We start from the raw sequence: 12,961 nt of genomic DNA, 5'->3' as shown, positions 1-12,961 counted from the left end.
TACGAAATTAAAACGTATTACCCATGATAAGAAACAATAATATTGATAAACCATATAAGATAGTACAAATCTACTGGATTGTTTTGTTTGATTATAACGTAAAAATAGTGTATTTAATGAATGCACTTGTACAATATCCTATAATTGATCATATTCAAATTGAAATAAATAAGAATTTGTATTATTTGTCAATAGTATGTTTTATAGTGTGTCCAAAGCATGAGGTTAAATGAAACGGGTGACGATTTTAATAATGGTATAATACAATCATTTATTTCATCATTTGGACAACTTTTTTAAACATTAACTTAATATTAGAGTGTTTTATAAACAACTTAAAATATGAATTTGTGAATTCCGTCTTGTTTATCGTATACACAAGTAGTAAAAATAAAGATAATTTTATAGCTAAAGGAATCTTTAACAGTAATAATAACAAACTAAAGGTGTTTACAAAATTTTTATTCACATTTTTAACAAATCTCAATTTTTACACTACTATTAATTTAGTACTAATTACATTCAATAACCAATACACATACATTGCATTATTATTTTCAACATCTTCAAGTCCATTATTAACATAGGATGTTGATACTTTCCCACGTGTGAGAAATGTGAATCCATGTCTCAGCATGCCTTGTGTGATCTGCCGTAGTGCCATCTAAAAATATGTAGTCAATTAAATTTGTATAATGGTTGGAGAATAACTTGAGAATTCAGTGTTTTATAAGCATTTAAATTATGAATTTGTAATATGAGTAAAAAGTATCAAATACAACTGAGTTGTATAGTGTTTATAGTGTAACAGGTTATTTGAAATTTATGAAAGTTAATAATGGGAAATTAGAATCATTTACTTAATGTAATGGTCAGGGTTTCATGACACTAAACTGTTGTTACATTACTATTCATTTTCTATCAATTACATTCAATAACCATTACACGTACATTGCATATAACACGTATTATTCTCAGCATCTTCTAGTCCATTTGCAACATAGGATGTTGATACTTTCCCACGTGTGAGATAAGTGAATCCATGCGTCAGAATTCCTTAAGTGAACTGCCGTACTGCCATCTAAAAATATGTAGTCAATTAAATTTGTATAATGGTTGGAGAATAACTTGAGAATTCAGTGTTTTATAAGCATTTAAATTATGAATTTGTAATATGAGTAAAAAGTATCAAATACAACTGAGTTGTATAGTGTTTATAGTGTAACAGGTTATTTGAAATTTATGAAAGTTAATAATGGGAAATTAGAATCATTTACTTAATGTAATGGTCAGGGTTTCATGACACCATCTTTTTGATGCACTTCTATCAATTGAATTTTAATTACTTTGAGTAACTATTATACGTAGACTGCATTAAACCTGCAATATTCTCGACCTCCTCCAGTCCATTAATGTAGGATGTTGATACTTTCCCACGTGTGAGATAAGTGAATCCATGCGTCTCCATTCCTTGAGTAAACTGCTGTATTGTCATCTGAAAAAATGTAGTCTTTTAAATATGTTTTATAAATGAATTATAAAATGACACTACAACACACCATAAGAAGTACTAAAATTTATATATGACAACTAGTACGCGGCCAACACTGATTAATTCAGATATGGAAAAAAACTAACGGACAAACTTCATTCTTATTACAAAAAATTTGAAAACAATTTACAGCTGAAGATCATATACCCATAATATAAATGTAAAACTGCAAAAATATACGAAATTAAAACGTATTACCCATGATAAGAAACAATAATATTGATAAACCATATAAGATAGTACAAATCTACTGGATTGTTTTGTTTGATTATAACGTAAAAATAGTGTATTTAATGAATGCACTTGTACAATATCCTATAATTGATCATATTCAAATTGAAATAAATAAGAATTTGTATTATTTGTCAATAGTATGTTTTATAGTGTGTCCAAAGCATGAGGTTAAATGAAACGGGTGACGATTTTAATAATGGTATAATACAATCATTTATTTCATCATTTGGACAACTTTTTTAAACATTAACTTAATATTAGAGTGTTTTATAAACAACTTAAAATATGAATTTGTGAATTCCGTCTTGTTTATCGTATACACAAGTAGTAAAAATAAAGATAATTTTATAGCTAAAGGAATCTTTAACAGTAATAATAACAAACTAAAGGTGTTTACAAAATTTTTATTCACATTTTTAACAAATCTCAATTTTTACACTACTATTAATTTAGTACTAATTACATTCAATAACCAATACACATACATTGCATTATTATTTTCAACATCTTCAAGTCCATTATTAACATAGGATGTTGATACTTTCCCACGTGTGAGAAATGTGAATCCATGTCTCAGCATGCCTTGTGTGATCTGCCGTAGTGCCATCTAAAAATATGTAGTCAATTAAATTTGTATAATGGTTGGAGAATAACTTGAGAATTCAGTGTTTTATAAGCATTTAAATTATGAATTTGTAATATGAGTAAAAAGTATCAAATACAACTGAGTTGTATAGTGTTTATAGTGTAACAGGTTATTTGAAATTTATGAAAGTTAATAATGGGAAATTAGAATCATTTACTTAATGTAATGGTCAGGGTTTCATGACACTAAACTGTTGTTACATTACTATTCATTTTCTATCAATTACATTCAATAACCATTACACGTACATTGCATATAACACGTATTATTCTCAGCATCTTCTAGTCCATTTGCAACATAGGATGTTGATACTTTCCCACGTGTGAGATAAGTGAATCCATGCGTCAGAATTCCTTAAGTGAACTGCCGTACTGCCATCTAAAAATATGCAGTCAATTAAATTTGTATAATGGTTGGAGAATAACTTGAGAATTCAGTGTTTTATAAGCATTTAAATTATGAATTTGTAATATGAGTAAAAAGTATCAAATACAACTGAGTTGTATAGTGTTTATAGTGTAACAGGTTATTTGAAATTTATGAAAGTTAATAATGGGAAATTAGAATCATTTACTTAATGTAATGGTCAGGGTTTCATGACACTAAACTGTTGTTACATTACTATTCATTTCCTATCAATTACATTCAATAACCATTACACGTACATTGCATATAACACGTATTATTCTCAGCATCTTCTAGTTCATTTGCAACGTAGGCTGTTGATACTATCCCACGCGTGAGAAATGTGAATTCATGTATCAGCGTGACTTGAGTGATCTGCCGTACTGCCTTCTAAAAATATGTAGTCAATTAAATTCGTATAATGGTTGGAGAATAACTTGAGAATTCAGTGTTTTATAAGCATTTTAATTATGAATTTGTTATATGAGTCAAAAGTATCAAATACAACTGAGTTGTATAATGTTTATAAAGTAATAGGTTATTGGAAAATTATGAAAGTCAATAATGGAAAATTAGAATCATTTACTTTATGTAATGGTCAGGGTTTCATGACACCATCTTTTTGATGCACTTCTATCAATTGAATTTTAATTACTTTGAGTAACTATTATACGTAGACTGCATTAAACCTGCAATATTCTCGACCTCCTCCAGTCCATTAATGTAGGATGTTGATACTTTCCCACGTGTGAGATAAGTGAATCCATGCGTCTCCATTCCTTGAGTAAACTGCTGTATTGTCATCTGAAAAAATGTAGTCTTTTAAATATGTTTTATAAATGAATTATAAAATGACACTACAACACACCATAAGAAGTACTAAAATTTATATATGACAACTAGTACGCGGCCAACACTGATTAATTCAGATATGGAAAAAAACTAACGGACAAACTTCATTCTTATTACAAAAAATTTGAAAACAATTTACAGCTGAAGATCATATACCCATAATATAAATGTAAAACTGCAAAAATATACGAAATTAAAACGTATTACCCATGATAAGAAACAATAATATTGATAAACCATATAAGATAGTACAAATCTACTGGATTGTTTTGTTTGATTATAACGTAAAAATAGTGTATTTAATGAATGCACTTGTACAATATCCTATAATTGATCATATTCAAATTGAAATAAATAAGAATTTGTATTATTTGTCAATAGTATGTTTTATAGTGTGTCCAAAGCATGAGGTTAAATGAAACGGGTGACGATTTTAATAATGGTATAATACAATCATTTATTTCATCATTTGGACAACTTTTTTAAACATTAACTTAATATTAGAGTGTTTTATAAACAACTTAAAATATGAATTTGTGAATTCCGTCTTGTTTATCGTATACACAAGTAGTAAAAATAAAGATAATTTTATAGCTAAAGGAATCTTTAACAGTAATAATAACAAACTAAAGGTGTTTACAAAATTTTTATTCACATTTTTAACAAATCTCAATTTTTACACTACTATTAATTTAGTACTAATTACATTCAATAACCAATACACATACATTGCATTATTATTTTCAACATCTTCAAGTCCATTATTAACATAGGATGTTGATACTTTCCCACGTGTGAGAAATGTGAATCCATGTCTCAGCATGCCTTGTGTGATCTGCCGTAGTGCCATCTAAAAATATGTAGTCAATTAAATTTGTATAATGGTTGGAGAATAACTTGAGAATTCAGTGTTTTATAAGCATTTAAATTATGAATTTGTAATATGAGTAAAAAGTATCAAATACAACTGAGTTGTATAGTGTTTATAGTGTAACAGGTTATTTGAAATTTATGAAAGTTAATAATGGGAAATTAGAATCATTTACTTAATGTAATGGTCAGGGTTTCATGACACTAAACTGTTGTTACATTACTATTCATTTTCTATCAATTACATTCAATAACCATTACACGTACATTGCATATAACACGTATTATTCTCAGCATCTTCTAGTCCATTTGCAACATAGGATGTTGATACTTTCCCACGTGTGAGATAAGTGAATCCATGCGTCAGAATTCCTTAAGTGAACTGCCGTACTGCCATCTAAAAATATGTAGTCAATTAAATTTGTATAATGGTTGGAGAATAACTTGAGAATTCAGTGTTTTATAAGCATTTAAATTATGAATTTGTAATATGAGTAAAAAGTATCAAATACAACTGAGTTGTATAGTGTTTATAGTGTAACAGGTTATTTGAAATTTATGAAAGTTAATAATGGGAAATTAGAATCATTTACTTAATGTAATGGTCAGGGTTTCATGACACCATCTTTTTGATGCACTTCTATCAATTGAATTTTAATTACTTTGAGTAACTATTATAAGTAGACTGCATTAAACCTGCAATATTCTCGACCTCCTCCAGTCCATTAATGTAGGATGTTGATACTTTCCCACGTGTGAGATAAGTGAATCCATGCGTCTCCATTCCTTGAGTAAACTGCTGTATTGTCATCTGAAAAAATGTAGTCTTTTAAATATGTTTTATAAATGAATTATAAAATGACACTACAACACACCATAAGAAGTACTAAAATTTATATATGACAACTAGTACGCGGCCAACACTGATTAATTCAGATATGGAAAAAAACTAACGGACAAACTTCATTCTTATTACAAAAAATTTGAAAACAATTTACAGCTGAAGATCATATACCCATAATATAAATGTAAAACTGCAAAAATATACGAAATTAAAACGTATTACCCATGATAAGAAACAATAATATTGATAAACCATATAAGATAGTACAAATCTACTGGATTGTTTTGTTTGATTATAACGTAAAAATAGTGTATTTAATGAATGCACTTGTACAATATCCTATAATTGATCATATTCAAATTGAAATAAATAAGAATTTGTATTATTTGTCAATAGTATGTTTTATAGTGTGTCCAAAGCATGAGGTTAAATGAAACGGGTGACGATTTTAATAATGGTATAATACAATCATTTATTTCATCATTTGGACAACTTTTTTAAACATTAACTTAATATTAGAGTGTTTTATAAACAACTTAAAATATGAATTTGTGAATTCCGTCTTGTTTATCGTATACACAAGTAGTAAAAATAAAGATAATTTTATAGCTAAAGGAATCTTTAACAGTAATAATAACAAACTAAAGGTGTTTACAAAATTTTTATTCACATTTTTAACAAATCTCAATTTTTACACTACTATTAATTTAGTACTAATTACATTCAATAACCAATACACATACATTGCATTATTATTTTCAACATCTTCAAGTCCATTATTAACATAGGATGTTGATACTTTCCCACGTGTGAGAAATGTGAATCCATGTCTCAGCATGCCTTGTGTGATCTGCCGTAGTGCCATCTAAAAATATGTAGTCAATTAAATTTGTATAATGGTTGGAGAATAACTTGAGAATTCAGTGTTTTATAAGCATTTAAATTATGAATTTGTAATATGAGTAAAAAGTATCAAATACAACTGAGTTGTATAGTGTTTATAGTGTAACAGGTTATTTGAAATTTATGAAAGTTAATAATGGGAAATTAGAATCATTTACTTAATGTAATGGTCAGGGTTTCATGACACTAAACTGTTGTTACATTACTATTCATTTTCTATCAATTACATTCAATAACCATTACACGTACATTGCATATAACACGTATTATTCTCAGCATCTTCTAGTCCATTTGCAACATAGGATGTTGATACTTTCCCACGTGTGAGATAAGTGAATCCATGCGTCAGAATTCCTTAAGTGAACTGCCGTACTGCCATCTAAAAATATGTAGTCAATTAAATTTGTATAATGGTTGGAGAATAACTTGAGAATTCAGTGTTTTATAAGCATTTAAATTATGAATTTGTAATATGAGTAAAAAGTATCAAATACAACTGAGTTGTATAGTGTTTATAGTGTAACAGGTTATTTGAAATTTATGAAAGTTAATAATGGGAAATTAGAATCATTTACTTAATGTAATGGTCAGGGTTTCATGACACTAAACTGTTGTTACATTACTATTCATTTCCTATCAATTACATTCAATAACCATTACACGTACATTGCATATAACACGTATTATTCTCAGCATCTTCTAGTTCATTTGCAACGTAGGCTGTTGATACTATCCCACGCGTGAGAAATGTGAATTCATGTATCAGCGTGACTTGAGTGATCTGCCGTACTGCCTTCTAAAAATATGTAGTCAATTAAATTCGTATAATGGTTGGAGAATAACTTGAGAATTCAGTGTTTTATAAGCATTTTAATTATGAATTTGTTATATGAGTCAAAAGTATCAAATACAACTGAGTTGTATAATGTTTATAAAGTAATAGGTTATTGGAAAATTATGAAAGTCAATAATGGAAAATTAGAATCATTTACTTTATGTAATGGTCAGGGTTTCATGACACCATCTTTTTGATGCACTTCTATCAATTGAATTTTAATTACTTTGAGTAACTATTATACGTAGACTGCATTAAACCTGCAATATTCTCGACCTCCTCCAGTCCATTAATGTAGGATGTTGATACTTTCCCACGTGTGAGATAAGTGAATCCATGCGTCTCCATTCCTTGAGTAAACTGCTGTATTGTCATCTGAAAAAATGTAGTCTTTTAAATATGTTTTATAAATGAATTATAAAATGACACTACAACACACCATAAGAAGTACTAAAATTTATATATGACAACTAGTACGCGGCCAACACTGATTAATTCAGATATGGAAAAAACTAACGGACAAACTTCATTCTTATTACAAAAAATTTGAAAACAATTTACAGCTGAAGATCATATACCCATAATATAAATGTAAAACTGCAAAAATATACGAAATTAAAACGTATTACCCATGATAAGAAACAATAATATTGATAAACCATATAAGATAGTACAAATCTACTGGATTGTTTTGTTTGATTATAACGTAAAAATAGTGTATTTAATGAATGCACTTGTACAATATCCTATAATTGATCATATTCAAATTGAAATAAATAAGAATTTGTATTATTTGTCAATAGTATGTTTTATAGTGTGTCCAAAGCATGAGGTTAAATGAAACGGGTGACGATTTTAATAATGGTATAATACAATCATTTATTTCATCATTTGGACAACTTTTTTAAACATTAACTTAATATTAGAGTGTTTTATAAACAACTTAAAATATGAATTTGTGAATTCCGTCTTGTTTATCGTATACACAAGTAGTAAAAATAAAGATAATTTTATAGCTAAAGGAATCTTTAACAGTAATAATAACAAACTAAAGGTGTTTACAAAATTTTTATTCACATTTTTAACAAATCTCAATTTTTACACTACTATTAATTTAGTACTAATTACATTCAATAACCAATACACATACATTGCATTATTATTTTCAACATCTTCAAGTCCATTATTAACATAGGATGTTGATACTTTCCCAAGTGTGAGAAATGTGAATCCATGTCTCAGCATGCCTTGTGTGATCTGCTGTAGTGCCATCTAAAAATATGTAGTCAATTAAATTTGTATAATGGTTGGAGAATAACTTGAGAATTCAGTGTTTTATAAGCATTTAAATTATGAATTTGTAATATGAGTAAAAAGTATCAAATACAACTGAGTTGTATAGTGTTTATAGTGTAACAGGTTATTTGAAATTTATGAAAGTTAATAATGGGAAATTAGAATCATTTACTTAATGTAATGGTCAGGGCTTCATGACACTAAACTGTTGTTACATTACTATTCATTTCCTATCAATTACATTCAATAACCATTACACGTACATTGCATATAACACGTATTATTCTCAGCATCTTCTAGTCCATTTGCAACATAGGATGTTGATACTTTCCCACGTGTGAGATAAGTGAATCCATGCGTCAGAATTCCTTAAGTGAACTGCCGTACTGCCATCTAAAAATATGTAGTCAATTAAATTTGTATAATGGTTGGAGAATAACTTGAGAATTCAGTGTTTTATAAGCATTTAAATTATGAATTTGTAATATGAGTAAAAAGTATCAAATACAACTGAGTTTTATAGTGTTTATAGTGTAACAGGTTATTTGAAATTTATGAAAGTTAATAATGGGAAATTAGAATCATTTACTTAATGTAATGGTCAGGGTTTCATGACACTAAACTGTTGTTACATTACTATTCATTTCCTATCAATTACATTCAATAACCATTACACGTACATTGCATATAACACGTATTATTCTCAGCATCTTCTAGTCCATTTGCAACATAGGATGTTGATACTTTCCCACGTGTGAGATAAGTGAATCCATGCGTCAGAATTCCTTAAGTGAACTGCCGTACTGCCATCTAAAAATATGTAGTCAATTAAATTTGTATAATGGTTGGAGAATAACTTGAGAATTCAGTGTTTTATAAGCATTTAAATTATGAATTTGTAATATGAGTAAAAAGTATCAAATACAACTGAGTTGTATAGTGTTTATAGTGTAACAGGTTATTTGAAATTTATGAAAGTTAATAATGGGAAATTAGAATCATTTACTTAATGTAATGGTCAGGGTTTCATGACACTAAACTGTTGTTACATTACTATTCATTTCCTATCAATTACATTCAATAACCATTACACGTACATTGCATATAACACGTATTATTCTCAGCATCTTCTAGTCCATTTGCAACGTAGGCTGTTGATACTATCCCACGCGTGAGAAATGTGAATTCATGTATCAGCGTGACTTGAGTGATCTGCCGTACTGCCTTCTAAAAATATGTAGTCAATTAAATTCGTATAATGGTTGGAGAATAACTTGAGAATTCAGTGTTTATAAGCATTTAAATTATGAATTTGTTATATGAGTCAAAAGTATCAAATACAACTGAGTTGTATAATGTTTATAAAGTAATAGGTTATTGGAAAATTATGAAAGTCAATAATGGAAAATTAGAATCATTTACTTTATGTAATGGTCAGGGTTTCATGACACCATCTTTTTGATGCACTTCTATCAATTGAATTTTAATTACTTTGAGTAACTATTATTCGTAGACTGCATTAAACCTGCAATATTCTCGACCTCCTCCAGTCCATTAATGTAGGATGTTGATACTTTCCCACGTGTGAGATAAGTGAATCCATGCGTCTCCATTCCTTGAGTAAACTGCTGTATTGTCATCTGAAAAAATGTAGTCTTTTAAATATGTTTTATAAATGAATTATAAAATGACACTACAACACACCATAAGAAGTACTAAAATTTATATATGACAACTAGTACGCGGCCAACACTGATTAATTCAGATATGGAAAAAAACTAACGGACAAACTTCATTCTTATTACAAAAATTTGAAAACAATTTACAGCTGAAGATCATATACCCATAATATAAATGTAAAACTGCAAAAATATACGAAATTAAAACGTATTACCCATGATAAGAAACAATAATATTGATAAACCATATAAGATAGTACAAATCTACTGGATTGTTTTGTTTGATTATAACGTAAAAATAGTGTATTTAATGAATGCACTTGTACAATATCCTATAATTGATCATATTCAAATTGAAATAAATAAGAATTTGTATTATTTGTCAATAGTATGTTTTATAGTGTGTCCAAAGCATGAGGTTAAATGAAACGGGTGACGATTTTAATAATGGTATAATACAATCATTTATTTCATCATTTGGACAACTTTTTTAAACATTAACTTAATATTAGAGTGTTTTATAAACAACTTAAAATATGAATTTGTGAATTCCGTCTTGTTTATCGTATACACAAGTAGTAAAAATAAGATAATTTTATAGCTAAAGGAATCTTTAACAGTAATAATAACAAACTAAAGGTGTTTACAAAATTTTTATTCACATTTTTAACAAATCTCAATTTTTACACTACTATTAATTTAGTACTAATTACATTCAATAACCAATACACATACATTGCATTATTATTTTCAACATCTTCAAGTCCATTATTAACATAGGATGTTGATACTTTCCCACGTGTGAGAATGTGAATCCATGTCTCAGCATGCCTTGTGTGATCTGCCGTAGTGCCATCTAAAAATATGTAGTCAATTAAATTTGTATAATGGTTGGAGAATAACTTGAGAATTCAGTGTTTTATAAGCATTTAAATTATGAATTTGTAATATGAGTAAAAAGTATCAAATACAACTGAGTTGTATAGTGTTTATAGTGTAACAGGTTATTTGAAATTTATGAAAGTTAATAATGGGAAATTAGAATCATTTACTTAATGTAATGGTCAGGGTTTCATGACACTAAACTGTTGTTACATTACTATTCATTTTCTATCAATTACATTCAATAACCATTACACGTACATTGCATATAACACGTATTATTCTCAGCATCTTCTAGTCCATTTGCAACATAGGATGTTGATACTTTCCCACGTGTGAGATAAGTGAATCCATGCGTCAGAATTCCTTAAGTGAACTGCCGTACTGCCATCTAAAAATATGTAGTCAATTAAATTTGTATAATGGTTGGAGAATAACTGAGAATTCAGTGTTTTATAAGCATTTAAATTATGAATTTGTAATATGAGTAAAAAGTATCAAATACAACTGAGTTGTATAGTGTTTATAGTGTAACAGGTTATTTGAAATTTATGAAAGTTAATAATGGGAAATTAGAATCATTTACTTAATGTAATGGTCAGGGTTCATGACACTAAACTGTTGTTACATTACTATTCATTTCCTATCAATTACATTCAATAACCATTACACGTACATTGCATATAACACGTATTATTCTCAGCATCTTCTAGTTCATTGCAACGTAGGCTGTTGATACTATCCCACGCGTGAGAAATGTGAATTCATGTATCAGCGTGACTTGAGTGATCTGCCGTACTGCCTTCTAAAATATGTAGTCAATTAAATTCGTATAATGGTTGGAGAATAACTTGAGAATTCAGTGTTTTATAAGCATTTTAATTATGAATTTGTTATATGAGTCAAAAGTATCAAATACAACTGAGTTGTATAATGTTTATAAAGTAATAGGTTTATTGGAAAATTATGAAAGTCAATAATGGAAAATTAGAATCATTTACTTTATGTAATGGTCAGGGTTTCATGACACCATCTTTTTGATGCACTTCTATCAATTGAATTTTAATTACTTTGAGTAACTATTATACGTAGACTGCATTAACCTGCAATATTCTCGACCTCCTCCAGTCCATTAATGTAGGATGTTGATACTTTCCCACGTGTGAGATAAGTGAATCCATGCGTCTCCATTCCTTGAGTAAACTGCTGTATTGTCATCTGAAAAAATGTAGTCTTTTAAATATGTTTTATAAATGAATTATAAAATGACACTACAACACACCATAAGAAGTACTAAAATTTATATATGACAACTAGTACGCGGCCAACACTGATTAATTCAGATATGGAAAAAAACTAACGGACAAACTTCATTCTTATTACAAAAAATTTGAAAACAATTTACAGCTGAAGATCATATACCCATAATATAAATGTAAAACTGCAAAAATATACGAAATTAAAACGTATTACCCATGATAAGAAACAATAATATTGATAAACCATATAAGATAGTACAAATCTACTGGATTGTTTTGTTTGATTATAACGTAAAAATAGTGTATTTAATGAATGCACTTGTACAATATCCTATAATTGATCATATTCAAATTGAAATAAATAAGAATTTGTATTATTTGTCAATAGTATGTTTTATAGTGTGTCCAAAGCATGAGGTTAAATGAAACGGGTGACGATTTTAATAATGGTATAATACAATCATTTATTTCATCATTTGGACAACTTTTTAAACATTAACTTAATATTAGAGTGTTTTATAAACAACTTAAAATATGAATTTGTGAATTCCGTCTTGTTTATCGTATACACAAGTAGTAAAAATAAAGATAATTTTATAGCTAAAGGAATCTTTAACAGTAATAATAACAAACTAAAGGTGTTTACAAAATTTTTATTCACATTTTTAACAAATCTCAATTTTTACACTACTATTAATTTAGTA

At 28.1% G+C, this 12,961-nt stretch overlaps 2 protein-coding genes and 1 long non-coding RNA gene across 23 annotated transcripts; all 3 read right to left on the bottom strand.

Moving 5' to 3' along the window:
* Positions 1-2,337: 2,337 nt before the first annotated feature.
* LOC113559392 lies at positions 2,338-8,350 on the bottom strand. Of its 20 annotated transcripts, none has more exons than XR_003405945.2 (8): positions 8,292-8,350; positions 7,299-7,516; positions 6,973-7,102; positions 6,556-6,685; positions 4,827-4,956; positions 3,098-3,227; positions 2,681-2,810; positions 2,342-2,393 (listed from the first exon to the last, which is right to left on the bottom strand). XR_003405945.2 is itself a non-coding variant. In XM_028188605.1 (5 exons), the coding sequence occupies exons 2-4, from the start codon at positions 7,477-7,479 to the stop codon at positions 6,579-6,581; spliced, it is 315 nt and encodes a 104-aa protein (XP_028044406.1). In that variant the 5' UTR covers positions 7,480-7,516; positions 7,581-7,662; the 3' UTR covers positions 6,217-6,268; positions 6,556-6,578. The 20 variants fall into 20 exon arrangements, 1 of the variants encoding a protein (XP_028044406.1); XR_003625202.1 differs by having other exon boundaries at positions 6,973-7,099; positions 7,402-7,516; XR_003405938.2 differs by lacking the exon at positions 8,292-8,350 and adding an exon at positions 7,581-7,662.
* Positions 8,351-8,362: 12 nt separating this feature from the next.
* On the bottom strand, positions 8,363-10,259 carry LOC114253639. 2 transcript variants are annotated; one of them, XR_003405951.1, is made up of 6 exons: positions 10,142-10,259; positions 9,860-10,077; positions 9,535-9,664; positions 9,118-9,247; positions 8,701-8,830; positions 8,363-8,413 (listed from the first exon to the last, which is right to left on the bottom strand). XR_003405951.1 is itself a non-coding variant. In XM_026965165.1 (5 exons), exons 2-4 carry the CDS (start codon positions 10,038-10,040, stop codon positions 9,141-9,143), a joined length of 315 nt encoding a protein of 104 aa, XP_026820966.1. In that variant the 5' UTR covers positions 10,041-10,077; positions 10,142-10,259; the 3' UTR covers positions 8,759-8,830; positions 9,118-9,140. The 2 variants fall into 2 exon arrangements, 1 of the variants encoding a protein (XP_026820966.1); XM_026965165.1 differs by lacking the exon at positions 8,363-8,413 and having other exon boundaries at positions 8,759-8,830; positions 9,963-10,077.
* A 663-nt stretch (positions 10,260-10,922) lies between these two features.
* LOC114253642 lies at positions 10,923-12,450 on the bottom strand. The gene is made up of 5 exons (XR_003405967.2): positions 12,281-12,450; positions 12,102-12,216; positions 12,000-12,046; positions 11,260-11,389; positions 10,923-10,972 (listed from the first exon to the last, which is right to left on the bottom strand). It is a non-coding gene; the product is annotated as an uncharacterized LOC114253642 (long non-coding RNA).
* Positions 12,451-12,961: the final 511 nt, after the last annotated feature.

This window comes from Rhopalosiphum maidis, chromosome 3 (genome assembly GCF_003676215.2).
Source record: "Rhopalosiphum maidis isolate BTI-1 chromosome 3, ASM367621v3, whole genome shotgun sequence".
NCBI classification, from domain to species: Eukaryota; Metazoa; Arthropoda; class Insecta; order Hemiptera; family Aphididae; genus Rhopalosiphum; species Rhopalosiphum maidis.
This window is presented reverse-complemented; position numbering and strand designations above follow the sequence as displayed.

Excerpts from the sequence above, each read along its gene's own strand:
- LOC113559392 (XM_028188605.1), bottom strand. The coding sequence starts at position 7,479 with ATGGATTCACTTATCTCACACGTGGGAAAGTATCAACATCCTACATTA. Across the intron at positions 7,103-7,401 it reads GGAGGTCGAGAATATTGCAG|AAGGCAGTACGGCAGATCAC; the intron begins GTTTAATGCAGT and ends ACATATTTTTAG. Across the intron at positions 6,686-6,972 it reads TAATACGTGTTATATGCAAT|ATGGCAGTACGGCAGTTCAC; the intron begins GTACGTGTAATG and ends ACATATTTTTAG.
- LOC114253639 (XM_026965165.1), bottom strand. The coding sequence starts at position 10,040 with ATGGATTCACTTATCTCACACGTGGGAAAGTATCAACATCCTACATTA. Across the intron at positions 9,665-9,962 it reads GGAGGTCGAGAATATTGCAG|AAGGCAGTACGGCAGATCAC; the intron begins GTTTAATGCAGT and ends ACATATTTTTAG. Across the intron at positions 9,248-9,534 it reads TAATACGTGTTATATGCAAT|ATGGCAGTACGGCAGTTCAC; the intron begins GTACGTGTAATG and ends ACATATTTTTAG.